General features: G+C 38.0%; 1 protein-coding gene across 1 annotated transcript; it reads right to left on the reverse strand.

Annotated features, from left to right (window-relative positions):
* Positions 1 to 199: 199 nt before the first annotated feature.
* Positions 200 to 10,735, reverse strand: LOC132559237 (ribose-5-phosphate isomerase-like). The gene is made up of 8 exons (XM_060223854.1): positions 10,592 to 10,735; positions 9,303 to 9,363; positions 7,941 to 7,996; positions 7,165 to 7,224; positions 5,792 to 5,925; positions 4,863 to 5,004; positions 4,357 to 4,459; positions 200 to 4,172 (listed from the first exon to the last, which is right to left on the reverse strand). The coding sequence occupies exons 1-8, from the start codon at positions 10,733 to 10,735 to the stop codon at positions 4,057 to 4,059; spliced, it is 816 nt and encodes a 271-aa protein (XP_060079837.1). The 3' UTR covers positions 200 to 4,056.
* Between the last annotated feature and the right edge of the window lie 12,265 nt (positions 10,736 to 23,000).

A 23,000-nucleotide genomic window follows, 5' to 3' on the forward strand; every position in this document is an offset into this window, starting at 1 on the left:
AATGCAGGAAATAATGTCCATCCCTCGGCTAAATGCAGGAAATAATGTCCATCCCTCGGCTAAATGCAGGAAATAATGTCCATCCCTCGGCTAAATGCAGGAAAAACATGGTGGTATATTGTGGTCCTACAACAGACCTCTGAGTCCTTGTTTATCTGAACAGCTGTTTTACTGACAAAATCAATAAGACAATACAATATTGATAATAAACCAATTTTATTTTCAGAAACGAAAATATGTACAATCCTAGCACTTGGAACACATTAATATATTGGAACATATGTCAACATAGCAAGGCATCATTTGATACACTAAAATTACAGTTGAGGTAACAGGCTTCAAAAGATTACAAAAATATCAAGCTTTCAAACTCGCTAACAATTAATACACAATTAACATTAATCTGAATAAACAACAAAAAGACATGCATTCAACAAAAATTTGGATTAAGAAAAAATCAAAAAAATTTTTAAATCTAATTGGTATAAAACTTTTTGTTCCCCAAAACATTTTGATATGTACATGCAGTGTTATTTCCTGATCAGAAATGATGAAATATTTGAATTCATAATTTTAATGAAAACAAGGAGTGAAAATAGATGGACCTTGATTTTATCTTTATGTAAAGGAGCATTCCCTCGTTGAAATCCTTACAGTTTACACATATTTCCAGCCTAATATCATCAATCAGTGTGATCCTTCTGAGGAAACATGTTCTATTTCAAACAAATAAAAGTGTAGCATATTTCTTCCATTAAAAAAAAAAGGAATGTTAATTTTTGATAATGAACATATTCTCATAATGACTTTTATTACAATACCAAAACGTTTCCCCAGAAAACATCAAAATAGTTGAAAATACATGTTTATTGAATTAATTCTTAAATTGATGATCTTCAAAAATGATTATCAAAATAAACTATTATATAAATATAACCTTTAATTATTTTACAACAATTGTGAAACAAGCTATAAGCTTATATTAATCTCTCTTGTTGGGTCGGATGGATCTACACTGGAGGTCTTAATGTGGGCGGAAACCTGAGTACCTGGGGAAAACCAAATGTGGTTAGAAAGGTGACCCCAAACCTTTTCATGTCCGTTCTGGACAGGAAACCGCCGTGCCACCCGATCACCCAATAGTAAACTATAGCTATGTAGTTCTTGAATCCAGATTTGATACAGCTTCAAAATGTCAATTTCACTCTAACTGGTACATGTATGAAACATGCACTGGTCAAATTTTGATATATCTTAACAAAACTTTTCAAACTCCTTCATAGGAAAAAAGAGATTGTCAGTTGTGTTATAAAGATTGACCAGTCTGCTAGAGGTTACAACTGCTCTGTCACAGTGATGAATTGATTTCTTTAGTTTAAGATGAGACTCAAAATAAGACACTTGGTGCAGTTAATTTGGAAAGACTTGCTTCACAATAGTTGTGAAATAAATGAAGGATAATTGTTAAGATGAGACTGGATGTTTCAAATAATTCTCATTGTACCAGCAGATGCATGGTCCCAAAAATCAAAGTGCACTTAAGTGAAGAAAGCTCATTAATATCCGTCTTCTATTATAAATATAAATTATTTTCCAGATTAAATACTCCTGAGTATTAAACTAAATATTCTACATAAATTTATTCATGGTTATATCAGTTGGAAAGAAATTTTGTAATTATGCTCAAAGTTCATGTCGTTTTGTTTTCAGTTTTGCTAACTGATGATGCATTTCAGTATAATTTGCCTTGGTTTGAATATAATTACAACGCACAGGGTTTTTCATGTTTTCATTTTAAAACCATGTATATTTCCAAATTGACAAACCTGTGGGAACTAATTAAATGTACTTCTATGGAAATGTGTAAATTAATAGTTTCATAATCAATTAAAGTTAAAAAAAATCCAAATACTTAATTGTTATCACACTTCAGAACTAAAAATCCACTGAACAATTTATGCAGTACATTGTCATTAAAATATACACTAAGAAAAGATAAAGTCAAACTTCAGTCTTATCACTGTCTTTGTAACTGATTACCCTGAATGTCACCAGAACACTGACGTTAATCGGTGAGACAATGTCTAGCTGTAGGAAGATTCATGGAGCCAGAATAACTGACAATTGTGGCTGAAACAATGGCTATCACTAGGAAGAACATTGGTGATATGAAAATTCATGGTGACGGAAAACTTGTAAGTCATCCCTGTCAGGTGTTTTCTGTGCACCTAAAACAGATGATAAATTATAGATATCCAACCTTCTCAACTGAAAACTAAGCTTGACTCCAGTTTAATTATAGAAAACAATGAACTACGTAATTTTAAGGACTAAACCGTTTTAAGTTAACTCGTTTGGCCTCAATAAAATGTCTGTTTTCTATGATGATAGTACAGAATGTTTACTACAGAAATAAACGACAGCATTCTGATGCTGAAGTCAAAGGGAGAGAATTGAAGATGAAATTTCAAACAGAGAGAACTGAACATGAAACGTCAAACAGAGAGAACTGAACATGAAACGTCAAAGGGAGAGAATTGAACATAAAAACGTCAAAGAGAGAGAACTGAACATGAAAAACGTCAAAGGGAGAGATCTGAACATGAAACATCAAAGGAAGAGAACTGAACATGAAAAACATTGAAGAGAGCGAATTGAAAATGAAACATCAAAGGAAGAGAACTGAACATGAAAAACATTGAAGAGAGCGAACTGAACATGAAACATCAAAGGGAGAGAACTGAAAATGAAACATCATAACTTTCCATTGCAACATTAACAGATATCAATGTGTTAACCGATAGTTCTATTTAATGTAACAACATATAACATTTTCATTTTTCCACAAATATTGTATAAATAAACATTAAGAAGACCTTTTTTATTTCTGAACACATTTCTTGGTATAAAAGCATTTAATACACCTCGTTTTATCAGAAGTGCAGTAGCATAGATCTATCTGTGTACAATTATACATTACAGTTAAAAAGATATCAGTGAAATGTCAGCCTATGTAACAATGGGATGCAATGTAATGGTTTGTGTTTCTCGGTGTGAAACGGACTGGTCTCTGCTGACATATAACAAAGGCAGGACACTCTACTCAAATTGTTCAGGTTGGCATGTGATGGGCCTTCTGCATGTTGTTCAGTGAGGTAGCTGCCACCAGAAGGAAACTCCGCCTTAAAATTAAATTAAAATAAATTGACCAGGAAATAAACCCAGCCATCAAGTGTGTTACTGAAAAGTTTTACATATTAAACCTGTTTATTCCAGACTTAAAATTAGAAGAATTCTAAATTATTAAATAAGAAATTCAGTTCCATGCTGATCTGAGAGTATTGATAATATACAGCATCAATACTAGAAGTAACTGTCTCCTACCCCTATCAGATAATGAGATAACAGTTCTTATTACTATATATCATTTTACAGCAAAAAATATAGCATCTGGCAACACATAGTACAGTTAGAAATGATCCTCGAGATCCAACATCCTGTTTCTACTTACTAGCACTGAAAGTCTTACTGGCTATCTGGACAGCTTAACCCATTGGAATATTCACACAAATTGAGCAAACCCATCTTGTTTTGTTTAAACACAGCCACTAAACATTATTTGTTGTGATCTGTTATCACTTAGTGTTTGCAATTCAAATTTTGTCATCAAAATCAATTCAAAATTAAAAAAAACACAAGAAATATTTCTTATAACTTCGAAAATAATAGGCAAAAAAATGGGTACTTGAATCTCTGAGAACAATCGGCTTTAAACTATGTGTTTAATCTTAAAATGTACTTATTTGGTTACCTCCAATAGGAAAGCGCTGAAAATTCAGGTAAAAAATTACCTGTAGTATTAACGAGGTCATACAGAGAGTGCAGAAAAAAAAAGAAACAGATAAAAAGAGTGCTCTCGTGTGAAAAGAAACGACTGGATTTCCATGGAATAAAACTGTCAGATAAAGAGAGTTATGTCACATGCCGACTGAGACTGATTTAGAGTTATGCAACCTGCCGACTAATCAAGATGGGTTCAGAATTGTGGATTCAGAGTTATCTGTCCCCTGCTGACTGTAACCATGGTGAAGTTCTTGATGAAATGGAACCATCTTCATTTCCGAAGTAAGCCACACGAGCCATCTTTATAAATAGTCCAGTCTCAAGAACACCTACAACAAGCCTTGTTTAATGTTATGACGTCATGTATCAAAGTTCCAAAAGCTTAAAGCTCAATATGAAAAATCTATTGTTTTGTAGTAATTACATAAGATGCTTTACAATTGAAGTATAAACCGGAAAGAGAAACTATTTCCATGATTCTTCAAGTTCCAGAAAAATACTCTATAGAACTACCTGGAATTATCTTGATCTTTTGATTGACTAACTCCCAGTTTTCGGTTTTCGATGGTGCTACCCAGTCCAGTATAAAGTTACCATTGTCTGTCACCACTGGGCCCTACAAAAAAAAACATGAATGTTTTGAGGTCCACAAACATCACACTTACGTACAAATAAATTTCTTATATGTGTTATACAAGTTTCTTATACATCAAGAAATGGACTGTACAAATTAATGTTACATTTCCCAAACATTTCAGTGTAAATTCAAATATTTTGTTTAGCATTGGTGAAGTATTGGAAATAGAGAACATCAATCAGAGTTTCTAACTGCTATATTTAGTGTCCTCACATACAAAATACTTATTCAAGGATTTTGGGGATACTTAACTGGCAAAAATATTCAAAATATACAATTTAAACTATTTAGCCTAAATTGAGACACAGATATTAAGGCATGGAAATACACTGTGATTGTGTATCATCAGAGACGTGACATTAAAATGCCTGTTTATTCTCACCGCCTTGCGACTGGCCATCCTTAGATCTGCCTTGCCACCTAGCTCTGCTTCAACCCTCATCTGGATGGGCCTGTAGGCCATGGGGATCACTTCTATGGGAATGCCTTTTGTCCAGTAAGTACAGAGTGCATCAGTGTCTTTCCTGGGAAGTAAAAAGTAAAAAAATTCCAGAAGCAAGAGTTGGAAGATATTAAAACTTTCATCTCTATGCTCAAAGCTGTCCTTCCTGGGAAGTAAAAAGTGAAAAAAATCCAGAAGCATGAGATGGGAGACATCAAAATTTTCATCTCCTCTACGCTCAGTGCTTCAGATAAACAAGATGATCAGAATGGCTTATACATCAAGTGATTTTCATATCTCAGTCTTTGATCAGGTCATAAGTGTCATTGTTTGATGACTTTGCAGAAGTTTTAAAATTTGACCTTTTAACCTAGACGAATATCCATATTAATATAAAATTAAAAGTGTAGAGCTTAATGTCATGATTTTGATGTAAGAATCAAATATGTTGAGAGGTTTCAGAAAAAACGATATTGGTTGTGGCATTACAAGATGTGACAAGGCAGAACTAACAGACAGGTGCTAATGCTACCGTAAATTCATCACTTTTTGTTGGAGATTTATTGTCATTGATTATGTATATACAGCTGTACTCCAAGTTTCAATACATCCTCAAAATTGTTGATATTTGTGTAAGTTATCTACTCAAGCTACATTTAGCTATGAAATCATGTGTCCATGAAAACAGGTCTTTTTTGAAAAAACATGAAAATTGAACCTCACAAAAAATAGAACACTTAATAAATTTTAAACAAACATGAATAACATATCAATATGTAAGATTTATTAGAGATTTTTGTACAACAGACATATATCATGACATCTTCTGACCATCACAATACCACGCTGTTTTCTGAACCAGTACGTACCTGTAATCAGCTATGATGATAAATTCATTTGCACATGAGGCAACAATCTTTTCTTGTGTTAGACACCCACCTCCACCTTTTATACAGTTAAGCTGACTGTCAACTTCATCTGCTCCATCTATAGCAATGTCCAGCTGTCACAGAGAGTATAGAAATCACTACACACTATACACCTTGTCTAAATCACTACACATTATACACCTTGTCTAAATCACTACACATTATACACCTTGTCTAAATCACTACACATTATACACCTTGTCTAAATCACTACACATTATACACCTTGTCTAAATCACTACACATTATACACCTTGTCTTAATCACTACACATTATACACCCTCCTAAATCACTACACATTATACACCTTGTCTAAATCACTACACATTATACACCTTGTCTAAATCACTACACATTATACACTTTGTCTTAATCACTACACACTATACACCTTGTCTAAATCACTACACATTATACACCTTGTCTTAATCACTACACATTATACACTTTGTCTTAATCACTACACACTATACACCTTGTCTCAATCACTACACATTATACACCTTGTCTAAATCACTACACATTATACACCTGGTCTAAATCACTACACATTATACACCCTCCTAAATCACTACACATTATACACCTTGTCTTAATCACTACACATTATACACCTTGTCTAAATCACTACACATTATACACCTTGTCTAAATCACTACACATTATACACCTTGTCTAAATCACTACACATTATACACCTTGTCTTAATCACTACACATTATACACCTTGTCTCAATCACTACACATTATACACATTGTCTAAATCACTACACATTATACACATTGTCTAAATCATCAATAAGGATTAAACTTCCCCACACCACTTTATATCACCCTAGAGTAATGTGACCTCTTATGACCTATATCAGGGTTTCTATGCCTACCATACACTCAACATCGCCAGAACACCGACGTTGGTTGGTGACATAATACCAAACACGAGGAGATGGAAAACCTGTTAATCAACCAACCAACCAACTACCATACATTCTAAGTGTTTTAACAAGCTGACCTCTGATGATCTATATCAGTGTTGCCATTCCTACAATACACTCTAATTATAGTGTAAGAACCACATGACCTTTGATGACCTATATAAAAGGCTTGCCATGCCTTATATATACACTCCAGTGTCAGAACCAGGTGACCTCTGGTGACCTATATCAGGGTTGTCATGCCTACTATATACACTCCAGTGCCAGAACCACGTGACCTCTGGTGACCTATTTCAGGGTTGCCATGCCTACTATATACACTCAAGTGTCAGAACCAGGTGACCTCTGGTGACCTATTTCATGGTTGCCATGCCTACCTTAGGACATGTTTCCAGACTGCTCAGTATCAGGCCGTTTTCCTGGATCAGCTGTTTAGCCTGGAAAAGAAATTGGACATTTTTTATCAATAAAACAATGATTATATTCCATATTTTGTATACATTTTGTATAACTGTCATCTATTTATAAAAAAAATATATACACATTATTTTTTTTACAACAATGCAAACCAAATTTTTCCCAGACTTAAATTATTCAGTCTTGTTCGCCCAAATGGCATGAAGAGAAGAAAACTGGGGTTCAAATTTATTGTTTTAAATTGTCATTTCCAAGGAAACAAGGCAGAATATTATTGTAAGCACTCTCTTCTCCCAACCAGACTTTGGTTACAAAACTGAAAAGGGGCGTAACTCATCATACAAGAAATACTCTCGGCTGAAGATGAAAATTGTAGGTGATAGTAAACAATGTGTATCCCATTGATGTGATGTTGGGTGAGCATTAGGTCACAAAACATGTAACAGGTAACATGAATTTAGTACGTATAATCTGCTACTTAATCAAGTAATGAAGTTTGATCAAAGGAGACAAACAGCTGAATGGCATGTAAACCAAAGATTTGTCTTCTGACCACCTGTAAAAGTCATGATTTTCTTTCTTAGAAAAAATGAATTCTGAAACAATTTGAACATTACATATGGTTAGACATTTCGTTTCCATTGAATAGGAATCTCAAATCCTTAACCAGAATATACAGTAACAGGATTTTACAAATCATACATCTCTATGTGAGGATATAATATCTATATATTACCTGAAATGAGGTGGGGACACATCGCAGCTGCAGCTTTTCTGATTTCACTCGCTCCGCTAAAGACAAAGAGAAACATTTCAGACACCTGAATTTCTTTCTCTTATCTGTGAATATGGCATCAATTGTCAAGATTGTTGTGAGGGCAAACACAGTCAATCATTTTTTGTTGTGAGGGCAAACACAGTCAATCATTTTTGTTGTGAGGGCAAACACAGTCAATCATTTTTTGCTGTGAGGGCAAACACAGTCAATCATTTTTTATTGTGAGGGCAAACACAGTTAATCGTTTTTTGTTGTGAGAGCAAACACAGTCAATCATGTTTGTTGTGAGGGCAAACACAGTCAATAGTTTTTTGTTGTGAGGGCAAACACAGTCAATCATTTTCGTAGTAAGGGCAAACACAGTCAATCATTTTTTGTTGTGAGGGCAAACACAGTCAATCATTTTTTGTTGTGAGGGCAAACACAGTCAATCGTTTTTTGTTGTGAGGGTAAACACTGTCAATCATGTTGTAGTGAGGGCAAACACAGTCAATCGGTTTTTGTCGTGGGGGCAAACACAGTCAATCATGTTTGTTGTGAGGGCAAACACAGTCAAATCATTTTTGTTGTGGGGGCAAACACAGTCAATCATGTTTGTTGTGAGGGCAAACACAGTCAACCGTTTTTGTTGTGAGGGCAAACATAGTCAATCATTTTTTGCTGCGAGGGCAAACACAGTCAATCGGTTTTTGTTGTGAGGGCAAACACAATCAATTTTTGTATTTGTGAGGCCAAACATAGTCAATCGTTTTTTGTTGTGGGGGCAAACACAGTCAATCGTTACTTTTATGTCTTTCAAATAGTAACAATAAAATAGCATTAAATTTGAAATGTGGTTATAAAGTTAAAAGATAATCAAATTAAGTTTCCAAAATTGTTACATTGTTTGATAATTGTTTCTGTGAAGGAGTCAATGGTGACACCAATATTTTATAATTTTCTCCCACCTGTACCTACATCTGAGATAAATGTTAACAAAATTAAGGCATAAAACTTTTGAGGAAATTACTTACACATTCAATATTCCTACATGGGATAGTTATAAACATAAAACTGTTACACAGTTCTCAATAATCATATCATAAAAGTTTTAGGGAGATTGGGCGTGTAAAAATTTTCAAGTCTCAAGAAAAAAAGGTATTTATAAAGCTTTTGATTAAAAACACTTTAAAACATGTTCTTTTAGATTGCTCTTTCTGGTGGACAAATATTGAAAGTATAATCATATTGAAGATTTATTGATATCTTAGGTAAAAACTTGGTGAGGACTATTAATCCCCCAAACAGAAAGGATTGGTAGGTATACAACACAAATCATACCTATTCTTTCCACAGCAAATACGATGGTTGAACCACTTCCGATGCCAACAGCCTGGCCTGTCTGTAACGAAGAGAAACATTTTCACTTTTCTCAAAAAATAAACCAGTAAATGTAAAGCTAACCTTAGTATTTAGTACACAAACATGAAATCTAATGATGAGAATTTTAGTGCACATGTGCTTAAAAAAAACCCAAACCTACATCAATCAATACAAGGTGGATATTTACCTAGTATTGATCTACGTTACAACCACTCTGCATACCTTCAGGTATCCAGCCGAACAGTGGAGGAAACATGCTAGAGTACAAGTGATGGCACTGTTTCTATCTAATGTATCAAATATACATTGATGTATTAAATAAGGTTTTGTAGTTCTAATCTCGTGTAATAACTGGCCTCTTTTTAGATGCCAGAATTAAATACATGTAATGTCCTCACACATCGAAGGATAAACGTAGATAAATCTACAGGAACACGTAGTATTCCCCAAGTGATGCGTTTTCCTCAGTTATTTTATATTTTCTTTAATCCATAAAATTGGTACCCAGCTAGGACAGGTGCTTTTACAATTTATCCCAAATTATATAAAATTACATAATATGAATAAGCTTGAACATTAAATTGTTCCTGTGTTCATTTATGTCTCTTCCCATCTATTTTAGTTCAGAAACAGTTCAACCCCCTGGGATATCAAATTTATAATGTCCATTGCCAATCTATTTTCATTTAGAAACAGTTCTGTAGCGGAACTGGACGGGGTTGATCGTAGACGACCAGTTAACTCAATAGGTAGAGCATCCGTCTAGAGTTCAGAAGGTCCCAGGTTCGAACTCTGGTCTGGCTGCACATCTTTCCGCTCCTGTTACAGTTCAACGTCATGGGATATAAAATTTATAATGTCCATCCCTGTCTTCTTCTTAATAATGACCAACTTAAAGAGATTGAAGGTTTTGTCATTCATGATCGACTGTGGCAACAAATGGAGAGAAACATAATATATCAGGGAACGAGGAGATTGCTGATTTGAAAGAAGATAATGCGTCAGATGATGAAATTTCAAGCAGAAGACGAGAAGTATATTCCAATCAATGATTGTCTGGGGAAAGGATTTTCTTTCAGAAACAGTTCAACCCCATGAGAAATAGTTCAGAAACGTGAACAGAGACTTGGCTACCGTAAGCAGATGAGCTAGAAGCTTGAGTGAAAACGTTATCAATGAGCAAAACGAAAGTCCTTGGTTCGAGCTTACAGTCAAAATTACGGAGTGTTCGTTACTGATCATGTCACCTTTAAATGATTATCCACGGCAGCTCGGGCAGCCGCTCTTTTGCCAGCTTCGACACCAGTTGGACCTGACGACATTGCTCTGTTAGTGATCAGTCCTTTCACGACTCTCGGTGTCAATCTCGCGTAGTTCCAGTGCCTGCACATGGCACGGAAGTTCACATCACCAGCTACGTGAAAAATATCGAAAATAGCAGTGGTATTCCGAGTAATGGCGCATTCGGAATAAAAATGACCACAATGAATATAGACTTGCATGCGTCATTAATAACAGAGACGTATAATAAGTAAACACACGAATAAACTATTTCTAGATATCTTAACATATTTTTAACCTTAGAATGTTTTTTCACAAAATCTAGATTGTATTAACAAAATCTTGAAAACGCTAATGACCGCTATTTGCAGACGAGAAAATAATTACTTCTATATATTTGATATACATGTAGATTCTACACGAAGACTGCACAGAGATGTAAATAACACGTCTCTGATGTAGACCTGATATTATCAAATAATAGACTGGACTTTGTTACGTTTGACCTGTTTCTATATCAATTAAAGTAAGGAGAACTTAGACAAATTAGCCTGCATACTTTGTTTACTGGGTTTATACAGAGACGTGTGTATCACATGCCCGTGAACAGCCAGACGTTATCTCCGTTATAATAGTCATAGGAAGGAGTAATGAAAAATAACTTCAGCCTAGATAGCGGCTCTTCGGTCCCTATTCTGACAATCATCCTCGATACTATTGCTCCTCAGAATGATGATGATGTGGTGGTGGTGATGATGATGGTGGTTTATCGTCTCCGTGACTGTCCGTCGCCGAGTATTGTCCAATCGACGTGTGTCGATTCTCTGGTGACGTCTGCACTTCTGGAGCATGTGACATAACAATTGGAGGCACAAGCGAAGTAATTTGATTGGTTCTAGGAGAAAACAATATGACCAATCACAGGCTGGTACGCATCTTTTTGAAGAGTACAAAGGAGCGACACTCAACTTCAAAGTCATTACAACATACTGTGACCTTGAAATTCGTTTGACGTACATCAAAGGATCACACTAGTCTTGTCAACAAGGTGTCGCACACGAAATCTTCAATGAAAGCGATAGTGTTCGTAACCTCCGGAATATCGAGTATGGCCGGACTCTCTGTCGCTCGATTAAAGAAAAATTCCCACTAGCCGAGACTAATACGGCGACCTGTACTTTCAACTTCCACACTACTCCGGATCCCTCCTTCAAAAAGTCTTCGACCACAAGACAACAACAACCCTGGTTCGATATCTCCCATGAAACATCTTCAGCAATATCTTGTATAGTTTGTACACTTGGGTCGATCACGGCACCGAATAGGAAGGAGTAATAAAGAGCATCATTGTCACCACTGGGATTCGAACTGACGACCATTTAGTTCCCAGCCGGACACTCTATACCGCTTGACGGTAGGGAAATCCCCACTAGCCGTAGATTAGTAAGCCGACATGTACACGTCTCAACGTCTAGAATAGTACATGACGGATACTTCACTGAACAACATGCGGGAGGCTAGTCGCATACCACAGCACTGACCGGCCCGGTCCATTTCATGACCAGTGCTTAAGAAACACTACGCACCTATATACAAGATCTTCACCTGAACTCGGGCCATCGGGGCCCCGACCTGCCTACTGCATTTAATTTTGTACATTATACAATCAACAAAAAGTTTAAAGGGATATTCAGTCGAAGTTTCCAAATTTCAAGATGTTCTCTACATTTGATGAACTAATTCTAACGACTTCTTGAAACTATTGTTAGCATCATAGTATCTCTACTGTGGTCAGTTTGGACAGGCGAATTTGGTGGGAATACCCAGGCAAACCGTCTAAATATAGCGCAAAAATTTGGGAAATTCTGTAAGCTACCATTGTACTTGTAGATTTACTGATAAAGAAGGTATAAGACACATACATTTGATTTTTTTTCTCTCGTTGTGCACAGTGACGTACACATGATTTGCATAAACATGTACAGTTTTAAAGTTCTATCAAACTTGCATAGTTTTGAGCAAGCTCTCACTCATTTCATGCCTGAATTTTTTGCACTATATGTAAATATCATTACAGCTCTATATCTTTATCTGTTGATACTCAAGACAAGTAAAAGTATATATGACATCTTTACCATAGAATGTATTATTAGGAATCGATTTTTACGTAAAGTTAAATGTGACAATATTATACCCCTGACACCAAATTCTGTTGTCATCAAACCAGCCTACTTCTTAATAAAATTAGACAACTTGGCCACATATTTTCCTTCGATTAATTGAAAATTGTAACAAAATGAGTAAAAAATGGGTTTAATGGTAATTTTGGAATGGTGTGTATCGTAGAGAGCAGCATCTTAATTTAAAGTACATCAGGTCAAAAGTCAGTTAATGCTGGACCGAGGAAAAGATCCCGTGAGTGATAGATAGTGATGCACGCCTGATAACGGGCGGGGTGTGTACCCAAGTGGTGAAGCACCGTGGCAGAATATCGCCAGTATGATTGATCAGGACAGATAGATGCTCTCGTGTATGCCTCGCGCTGGCGAACACATTTGTAGGTAAACAAGATAAGAAACAATGTATAAGGTAGATCAAAGATAGGAAGTTGATAACGGGTACTCCTAGTCGCACGTGCCTTCATAATTAGATGCTCCGGGGGCTGGGTTATTGTTGTCCAATTGGGACTAGGCTTAAATTAAGTATTTGGGTATTATTTATACAAAGATAATAGCCAGCAGAAGTGTAGTTGAGTCTGGGATCGAGTAGCTAGAGAGAGTTGGGAGTCGGACGTGGAGACGGGCAGAGTCCCGTAGGGGACCTGCTCCGCGATGGAGCGGGTCCTGGCCAAGTTGGCCCATGAAATTTTGTATGGAACTCTTTGATATGGACGGGCAGGTTTTTCGTTTTTGTCTGCCTTACACAGGTGTTTAGTTTTGGTGCCACGACATGATGCTGTATGTTGATTAGGAACTATCTTTTGTAATGGATACTAACGCGAAGTATTAACTATGGAAAACCACTATACGATGAAATAAACGTTTCGGTCAACCCAAGTAAACACTGTGTTTAGTCATTGTGTTACAAAATACATTTGCTATAAAGAAGTACTCCGACAATGAAAACATATTTTTTTTTCTAAAAAAAATACCCATCCACATTCCTTAACGACCATATTTATTTTTTTTTTTTATTTTTGTTTATTCATTTATCTATTAATGTTTCATATTTCTTTCTCTTTCATTTTACGTAAGTTACAATGAGAATACAAGGAGTATTTCGCCTTTCCCAACAACAATCGAAGATGTCAAATGATATCGCCTGCTTTACTATTTCCTCCAGGTTACACAGTTCTTCCACATCCTCGCGCTTCCATCAAGATCAGGAAGGGTGAATGGCTTTACAGCAAGTTTCTTGAAGACTGTATCTCACTATCAGTGGCACTTTAATTTGTTCCTTTGTTTTTGAGAATCATTTCATGAACTGGATATGGTAAATCGACTGTCTTTTGGCAGTCTCTACTGAACTTTCATGATGGTTATGCTTCAAAAATAATTTGTTGCCAATAACATAATTAACTAAACATGATATGTTTCCCATGGTGCTTCCCATGTCACATTAACATATATGATTTGTCCCCAGGATGCTTCCCTTGTCACATTAACATATATGATTTGTCCCCAGGATGCTTCCCATGTCACATTAACATATATGATTTGTTCCCGTGATGCTTCCCATGTCACATTAACATATATGATTTGTTCCCGTGATGTTTCCCATGTCACATTAACATATATGATTTGTACTTCCCATGTCACATTAACATATATGATTCCCATGTCACATTAACATATATGATTTGTGATGTTTCCCATGTCACATTAACATATATGATTTGTTCCCGTGATGTTTCCCATGTCACATTAACATATATGATTTGTTCCCGTGATGTTTCCCATGTCACATTAACATATATGATTTGTTCCCGTGATGCTTCCCATGTCACATTAACATATATGATTTGTTCCCTTGATGCTTCCCATGTCACATTAACATATATGATTTGTTCCCTGGATGCTTCCCATGTCACATTAACATATATGATTTGTTCCCGTGATGCTTCCCATGTCACATTAACATATATGATTTGTTCCCGTGATGCTTCCCATGTCACATTAACATATATGATTTGTTCCCGGGATGTCACATTAACATATATGATTTGTTCCCGTGATGCTTCCCATGTCACATTAACATATATGATTTGTCCACAGGATGCTTCCCTTGTCACATTAACATATATGATTTGTTCCCATGGTGCTTCCCATGTCACATTAACATATATGATTTGTTCCCATGGTGCTTCCCATGTCACATTAACATATATGATTTGTTCCCGTGATGCTTCCCATGTCACATTAACATATATGATTTGTTCCCATGATGTTTCCCATGTCACATTAACATATATGATTTGTCCCCAGGATGCTTCCCATGTCACATTAACATATATGATTTGTTCCCGTGATGCTTCCCATGTCACATTAACCTATATGATTTGTTCCCGTGATGCTTCCCATGTCACATTAACCTATATGATTTGTTCCCGTGATGTTTCCCATGTCACATTAACCTATATGATTTGTTCCCACGGTGTTTCCCATGTCACATTAACATATATGATTTGTTTTGTTCCCGTGATGCTTCCCATGTCACATTAACATATATGATTTGTTCCCGTGATGCTTCCCATGTCACATTAACATATATGATTTGTTCCCAGGATGCTTCCCATGTCACATTAACATATATGATTTGTTCCCATTTGGATGCTTCCCATGTCACATTAACATATATGATGTCACATTAACATCAATGATTTGTTCCCGTGATGCTTCCCTTGTCACATTAACATCAATGATTTGTTCCCGTGATGCTTCCCATGTCACATTAACATATATGATGTTGCTTCCCATGTCACATTAACATATATGATTTGTTCCCATGGTGCTTCCCATGTCACATTAACATATATGATTTGTTCCCATGGTGCTTCCCATGTCACATTAACATATATGATTTGTTCCCATGGTGCTTCCCATGTCACATTAACATATATGATTTGTCCCCATGGTGCTTCCCATGTCACATTAACATATATGATTTGTTCCCATGGTGCTTCCCATGTCACATTAACATATATGATTTGTTCCCAGGATGCTTCCCATGTCACATTAACATCAATGATTTGTTCCCGTGATGCTTCCCATGTCACATTAACATATATGATTTGTTCCCATGGTGCTTCCCATGTCACATTAACATATATGATTTGTTCCCGTGATGCTTCCCATGTCACATTAACATATATGATTTGTTCCCGTGATGCTTCCCATGTCACATTAACATATATGATTTGTTCCCGTGATGTTTCCCATGTCACATTAACATATATGATTTGTTCCCGTGATGCTTCCCATGTCACATTAACATATATGATTTGTTCCCGTGATGCTTCCCATGTCACATTAACATATATGATTTGTTCCCGTGATGCTTCCCATGTCACATTAACATATATGATTTGTTCCCATGATGCTTCCCATGTCACATTAACATATATGATTTGTTCCCGTGATGCTTCCCATGTCACATTAACATATATGATTTGTCCCCAGGATGCTTCCCATGTCACATTAACATATATGATTTGTTCCCAGGATGCTTCCCATGTCACATTAACATATATGATTTGTTCCCGTGATGCTTCCCATGTCACATTAACCTATATGATTTGTTCCCGTGATGCTTCCCATGTCACATTAACATATATGATTTGTTCCCGTGATGCTTCCCATGTCACATTAACATATATGATTTGTCCCCAGGATGCTTCCCATGTCACATTAACATATATGATTTGTCCCCATGGTGTTTCCCATGTCACATTAACATATATGATTTGTTCCCATGGTGCTTCCCATGTCACATTAACATATATGATTTGTCCCCGTGATGCTTCCCATGTCACATTAACAAATATGATTTGTTCCCGTGATGCTTCCCATGTCACATTAACATATATGATTTGTTCCCATGATGCTTCCCATGTCACATTAACATATATGATTTGTTCCCACGATGCTTCCCATGTCACATTAACATATATGATTTGTTCCCACGATGCTTCCCATGTCACATTAACATATATGATTTGTTCCCGTGATGTTTCCCATGTTACATTAACATATATGATTTGTCCCCGTGATGCTTCCCTTGTCACATTAACATATATGATTTGTCCACATTTGTTCCCGTGATGCTTCCCATGTCACGTTAACATATATGATTTGTTCCCACGGTGCTTCCCATGTCGCATTAACATATACCCTATTTCTGGTGCTTTTTGACCAATACGAGTAAATGAAATTGTAGGCTTTATCTCAAAGTCTTAAGCACTTCAGATGTGTTCGTTTGCTTTTGAGAATCCTTTTTGACCTGGGTATGGTCACTGGTGTATGGCAGTGTCTACCTGAAAGATGAAATTCATGTTGATCATGCTTCAGAAATATCTTATTGGCAGAGTCCTAAATTACTATGTGTTCTCATGATAATATTAACATAAATTCTAATTCGGTTGAATCGTTAACGCCTCCGTTGTATTTGATCTGGGCGTGATAATCTCGTCATAATAATGCATTATCATACAAATTAAGAATAAGATACAATACGAAAGCAATTGAGTTTTGGGACTAATGAACTTTCCTCATCTAGACTTTATTTTTTAATTCCATTACTTAAATTGTGCTCATTTTCCCCAAGGGTATAATAATTTACGCCCTTAGGATCACTGACGAGTCCTAGAAGGACGAAACAGCTATATGATGTAGCATCACTGACGAGTCCTAGAAGGACGAAACAGCTATATGATGTAGCATCAATGACGAGTCCTAAAAGGACGAAACAGTTTAATTCAATATTTGTTTGTACTGTCTCGAAATTAGTGTTAAAAGTTGTTTGATTATGTGCCTTTTGTACAATTTCATAGCCAAATAATAATATAAACTACATCATACAGCTGTTTGTCCTTCTAGGACTCGTCAGTGATGCTACATCATACAGATGTTTGTCCTTCTAGGACTCGTCAGTGATGCTACATCATACAGATGTTTGTCCTTCTAGGACTCGTCAGTGATGCTACATCATACAGCTGTTTGTCCTTCTAGGACTCGTCAGTGATGCTACATCATACAGATGTTTGTCCTTCTAGGACTCGTCAGTGATGCTACATCATACAGATGTTTGTCCTTCTAGGACTCGTCAGTGATGTTACATCATACAGCTGTTTGTCCTTCTAGGACTCGTCAGTGATGCTACATCATACAGCTGTTTGCCCTTCTAGGACCCGTCAGTGATGTTACATCATACAGCTGTTTGTCCTTCTAGGACCCGTCAGTGATGTTACATCATACAGCTGTTTGTCCTTCTAGGACTCGTCAGTGATGCTACATCATACAGATGTTTGTCCTTCTAGGACTCGTCAGTGATGCTACATCATACAGATGTTTGTCCTTCTAGGACCCGTCAGTGATGTTCCATCATACAGCTGTTTGTCCTTCTAGGACCCGTCAGTGATGTTACATCATACAGCTGTTTGTCCTTCTAGGACTCGTCAGTGATGCTACATCATACAGATGTTTGTCCTTCTAGGACCCGTCAGTGATGTTACATCAAACAGCTGTTTGTCCTTCTAGGACTCGTCAGTGATGCTACATCATACAGATGTTTGTCCTTCTAGGACCCGTCAGTGATGTTACATCATACAGCTGTTTGTCCTTCTAGGACTCGTCAGTGATGCTACATCATACAGATGTTTGTCCTTCTAGGACTCGTCAGTGATGCTACATCATACAGCTGTTTGTCCTTCTAGGACCCGTCAGTGATGTTACATCATACAGCTGTTTGTCCTTCTAGGACCCGTCAGTGATGTTACATCATACTGATGTTTGTCCTTCTAGGACCCGTCAGTGATGTTACATCATACAGCTGTTTGTCCTTCTAGGACTCGTCAGTGATGCTACATCATACTGATGTTTGTCCTTCTAGGACTCGTCAGTGATGCTACATCATACAGATGTTTGTCCTTCTAGGACCCGTCAGTGATGTTACATCATACAGCTGTTTGTCCTTCTAGGACCCGTCAGTGATGTTACATCATACAGCTGTTTGTCCTTCTAGGACCCGTCAGTGATGTTACATCATACAGCTGTTTGTCCTTCTAGGACTCGTCAGTGATGCTACATCATACTGATGTTTGTCCTTCTAGGACTCGTCAGTGATGCTACATCATACAGATGTTTGTCCTTCTAGGACCCGTCAGTGATGTTACATCATACAGCTGTTTGTCCTTCTAGGACCCGTCAGTGATGTTACATCATACAGCTGTTTGTCCTTCAAGGACTCGTCAGTGATGCTACATCATACAGATGTTTGTCCTTCTAGGACTCGTCAGTGATGCTACATCATACAGATGTTTGTCCTTCTAGGACTCGTCAGTGATGCTACATCATACAGATGTTTGTCCTTCTAGGACTCGTCAGTGATGCTACATCATACAGCTGTTTCGTCCTTCTAGGACCCGTCAGTGATGCTACATCATACAGCTGTTTGTCCTTCTAGGACTCGTCAGTGATGCTACATCATACAGATGTTTGTCCTTCTAGGACTCGTCAGTGATGCTACATCATACAGCTGTTTGTCCTTCTAGGACTCGTCAGTGATGCTACATCATACAGATGTTTGTCCTTCTAGGACTCGTCAGTGATGCTACATCATACAGATGTTTGTCCTTCTAGGACTCGTCAGTGATGCTACATCATACAGATGTTTGTCCTTCTAGGACTCGTCAGTGATGCTACATCATACAGCTGTTTCGTCCTTCTAGGACCCGTCAGTGATGCTACATCATACAGATGTTTCGTCCTTCTAGGACTCGTCAGTGATGCTACATCATACAGCTGTTTGTCCTTCTAGGACTCGTCAGTGATGCTACATCATACAGATGTTTGTCCTTCTAGGACTCGTCAGTGATGCTACATCATACAGATGTTTGTCCTTCTAGGACTCGTCAGTGATGCTACATCATACAGATGTTTGTCCTTCTAGGACCCGTCAGTGATGCTACATCATACAGATGTTTGTCCTTCTAGGACTCGTCAGTGATGCTACATCATACAGATGTTTGTCCTTCTAGGACTCGTCAGTGATGCTACATCATACAGATGTTTGTCCTTCTAGGACTCGTCAGTGATGCTACATCATACAGCTGTTTGTCCTTCTAGGACTCGTCAGTGATGCTACATCATACAGATGTTTGTCCTTCTAGGACTCGTCAGTGATGCTACATCATACAGATGTTTGTCCTTCTAGGACCCGTCAGTGATGTTGCATCATACAGCTGTTTGTCCTTCTAGGACCCGTCAGTGATGCTACATCATACAGCTGTTTGTCCTTCTAGGACACGTCAGTGATGCTACATCATACAGCTGTTTGTCCTTCTAGGACTCGTCAGTGATGCATACATCATACAGATGTTTGTCCTTTAGGACCCGTCAGTGATGCTACATCATACAGATGTTTGTCCTTCTAGGACTCGTCAGTGATGCTACATCATACAGCTGTTTGTCCTTCTAGGACTCGTCAGTGATGCTACATCATACAGATGTTTGTCCTTCTAGGGCTCGTCAGTGATGCTACATCATACAGCTGTTTCGTCCTTCTAGGACCCGTCAGTGATGCTACATCATACAGCTGTTTCGTCCTTCTAGGACCCGTCGTCAGTGATGCTACATCATACAGATGTTTGTCCTTCTAGGACTCGTCAGTGATGCTACATCATACAGATGTTTGTCCTTCTAGGACTCGTCAGTGATGCTACATCATACAGATGTTTGTCCTTCTAGGACCCGTCAGTGATGTTACATCATACAGCTGTTTGTCCTTCTAGGACCCGTCAGTGATGTTACATCATACTGATGTTTGTCCTTCTAGGACCCGTCAGTGATGTTACATCATACAGCTGTTTGTCCTTCTAGGACTCGTCAGTGATGCTACATCATACAGATGTTTGTCCTTCTAGGACTCGTCAGTGATGCTACATCATACAGATGTTTGTCCTTCTAGGACCCGTCAGTGATGTTACATCATACAGCTGTTTGTCCTTCTAGGACCCGTCAGTGATGTTACATCATACAGCTGTTTGTCCTTCTAGGACCCGTCAGTGATGTTACATCATACAGCTGTTTGTCCTTCTAGGACTCGTCAGTGATGCTACATCATACTGATGTTTGTCCTTCTAGGACTCGTCAGTGATGCTACATCATACAGATGTTTGTCCTTCTAGGACCCGTCAGTGATGTTACATCATACAGCTGTTTGTCCTTCTAGGACCCGTCAGTGATGTTACATCATACAGCTGTTTCGTCCTTTTAGGACCCGTCAGTGATGCTACATCATACAGATGTTTGTCCTTCTAGGACTCGTCAGTGATGCTACATCATACAGATGTTTGTCCTTCTAGGACTCGTCAGTGATGCTACATCATACAGATGTTTGTCCTTCTAGGGCTCGTCAGTGATGCTACATCATACAGCTGTTTCGTCCTTCTAGGACCCGTCAGTGATGCTACATCATACAGCTGTTTCGTCCTTCTAGGACTCGTCAGTGATGCTACATCATACAGATGTTTGTCCTTCTAGGACTCGTCAGTGATGCTACATCATACAGATGTTTGTCTTTCCAGGACTCGTCAGTGATGCTACACCATACAGCTGTTTCGTCCTTCTAGGACTCGTCAGTGATGCTACATCATACAGATGTTTGTCCTTCTAGGACTCGTCAGTGATGCTACATCATACAGCTGTTTCGTCCTTCTAGGGCTCGTCAGTGATGCTACATCATACAGATGTTTGTCCTTCTAGGACTTGTTAGTGATGCTACATCATACAGCTGTTTGTCCTTCTAGGACTCGTCAGTGTTGCTACATCATACAGATGTTTCGTCCTTCTAGGACCCGTCAGTGATGCTACATTATACAGCTGTTTCGTCCTTTTAGGACTCGTCAGTGATGCTACATCATACAGTTGTTTGTCCTTCTAGGACTCGTCAGTGATGCTACATCATACAGCTGTTTGTCCTTCTAGGACTCGTCAATGATGCTACATCATACAGATGTTTGTCTTTCCAGGACTCGTCAGTGATGCTACATCATACAGCTGTTTCGTCCTTCTAGGGCTCGTCAGTGATGCTACATCATACAGATGTTTGTCCTTCTAGGACTCGTCAGTGATGCTACATCATACAGATGTTTCGTCCTTCTAGGACCCGTCAGTGATGCTACATTATACAGCTGTTTCGTCCTTTTAGGACTCGTCAGTGATGCTACATCATACAGTACAGCTGTTTGTCCTTCTAGGACTCGTCAGTGATGCTACATCATACAGATGTTTGTCCTTCTAGGACTCGTCAGTGATGCTACATCATACAGATGTTTGTCCTTCTAGGGCTCGTCAGTGATGCTACATCATACAGCTGTTTCGTCCTTCTAGGACCCGTCAGTGATGCTACATCATACAGCTGTTTCGTCCTTCTAGGACCCGTCAGTGATGCTACATCATACAGATGTTTGTCTTTCTAGGACTCGTCAGTGATGCTACATCATACAGATGTTTGTCCTTCTAGGACTCGTCAGTGATGCTACATCATACAGATGTTTGTCTTTCCAGGACTCGTCAGTGATGCTACATCATACAGCTGTTTGTCTTTCCAGGACTCGTCAGTGATGCTACATCATACAGATGTTTGTCTTTCCAGGACTCGTCAGTGATGCTACATCATACAGATGTTTGTCTTTCCAGGACTCGTCAGTGATGCTACATCATACAGCTGTTTGTCCTTCTAGGACTCGTCAGTGATGCTACATCATACAGCTGTTTGTCCTTCTAGGACTCGTCAGTGATGCTACATCATACAGCTGTTTGTCCTTCTAGGACTCGTCAGTGATGCTACATCATACAGCTGTTTGTCTTTCTAGGACTCGTCAGTGATGCTACATCAAACAGATGTTTGTCCTTCTAGGACTCGTCAGTGATGCTACATCATACAGCTGTTTCGTCCTTCTAGGACTCGTCAGTGACGCTACATCATACAGCTGTTTCGTCCTTCTAGGACTCGTCAGTGATGCTACATCATACAGATGTTTGTCCTTCTAGGACTCGTCAGTGATGCTACATCATACAGCTGTTTCGTCCTTCTAGGGCTCGTCAGTGATGCTACATCATACAGATGTTTGTCCTTCTAGGACTTGTTAGTGATGCT

Source organism: Ylistrum balloti, unplaced genomic scaffold (assembly GCF_031769215.1).
Source record: "Ylistrum balloti isolate Yb309-2 unplaced genomic scaffold, AGI_CSIRO_Ybal_v1 Utg370882, whole genome shotgun sequence".
In the NCBI taxonomy this organism is placed as follows: Eukaryota; Metazoa; Mollusca; class Bivalvia; order Pectinida; family Pectinidae; genus Ylistrum; species Ylistrum balloti.

Excerpts from the sequence above, each read along its gene's own strand:
- LOC132559237 (XM_060223854.1), bottom strand. The coding sequence starts at position 10,735 with ATGTGCAGGCACTGGAACTACGCGAGATTGACACCGAGAGTCGTGAAA. Across the intron at positions 9,364-10,591 it reads CCGTGGATAATCATTTAAAG|ACAGGCCAGGCTGTTGGCAT; the intron begins GTGACATGATCA and ends TCTTCGTTACAG. Across the intron at positions 5,005-5,791 it reads ATCATCATAGCTGATTACAG|GAAAGACACTGATGCACTCT; the intron begins GTACGTACTGGT and ends TTTACTTCCCAG.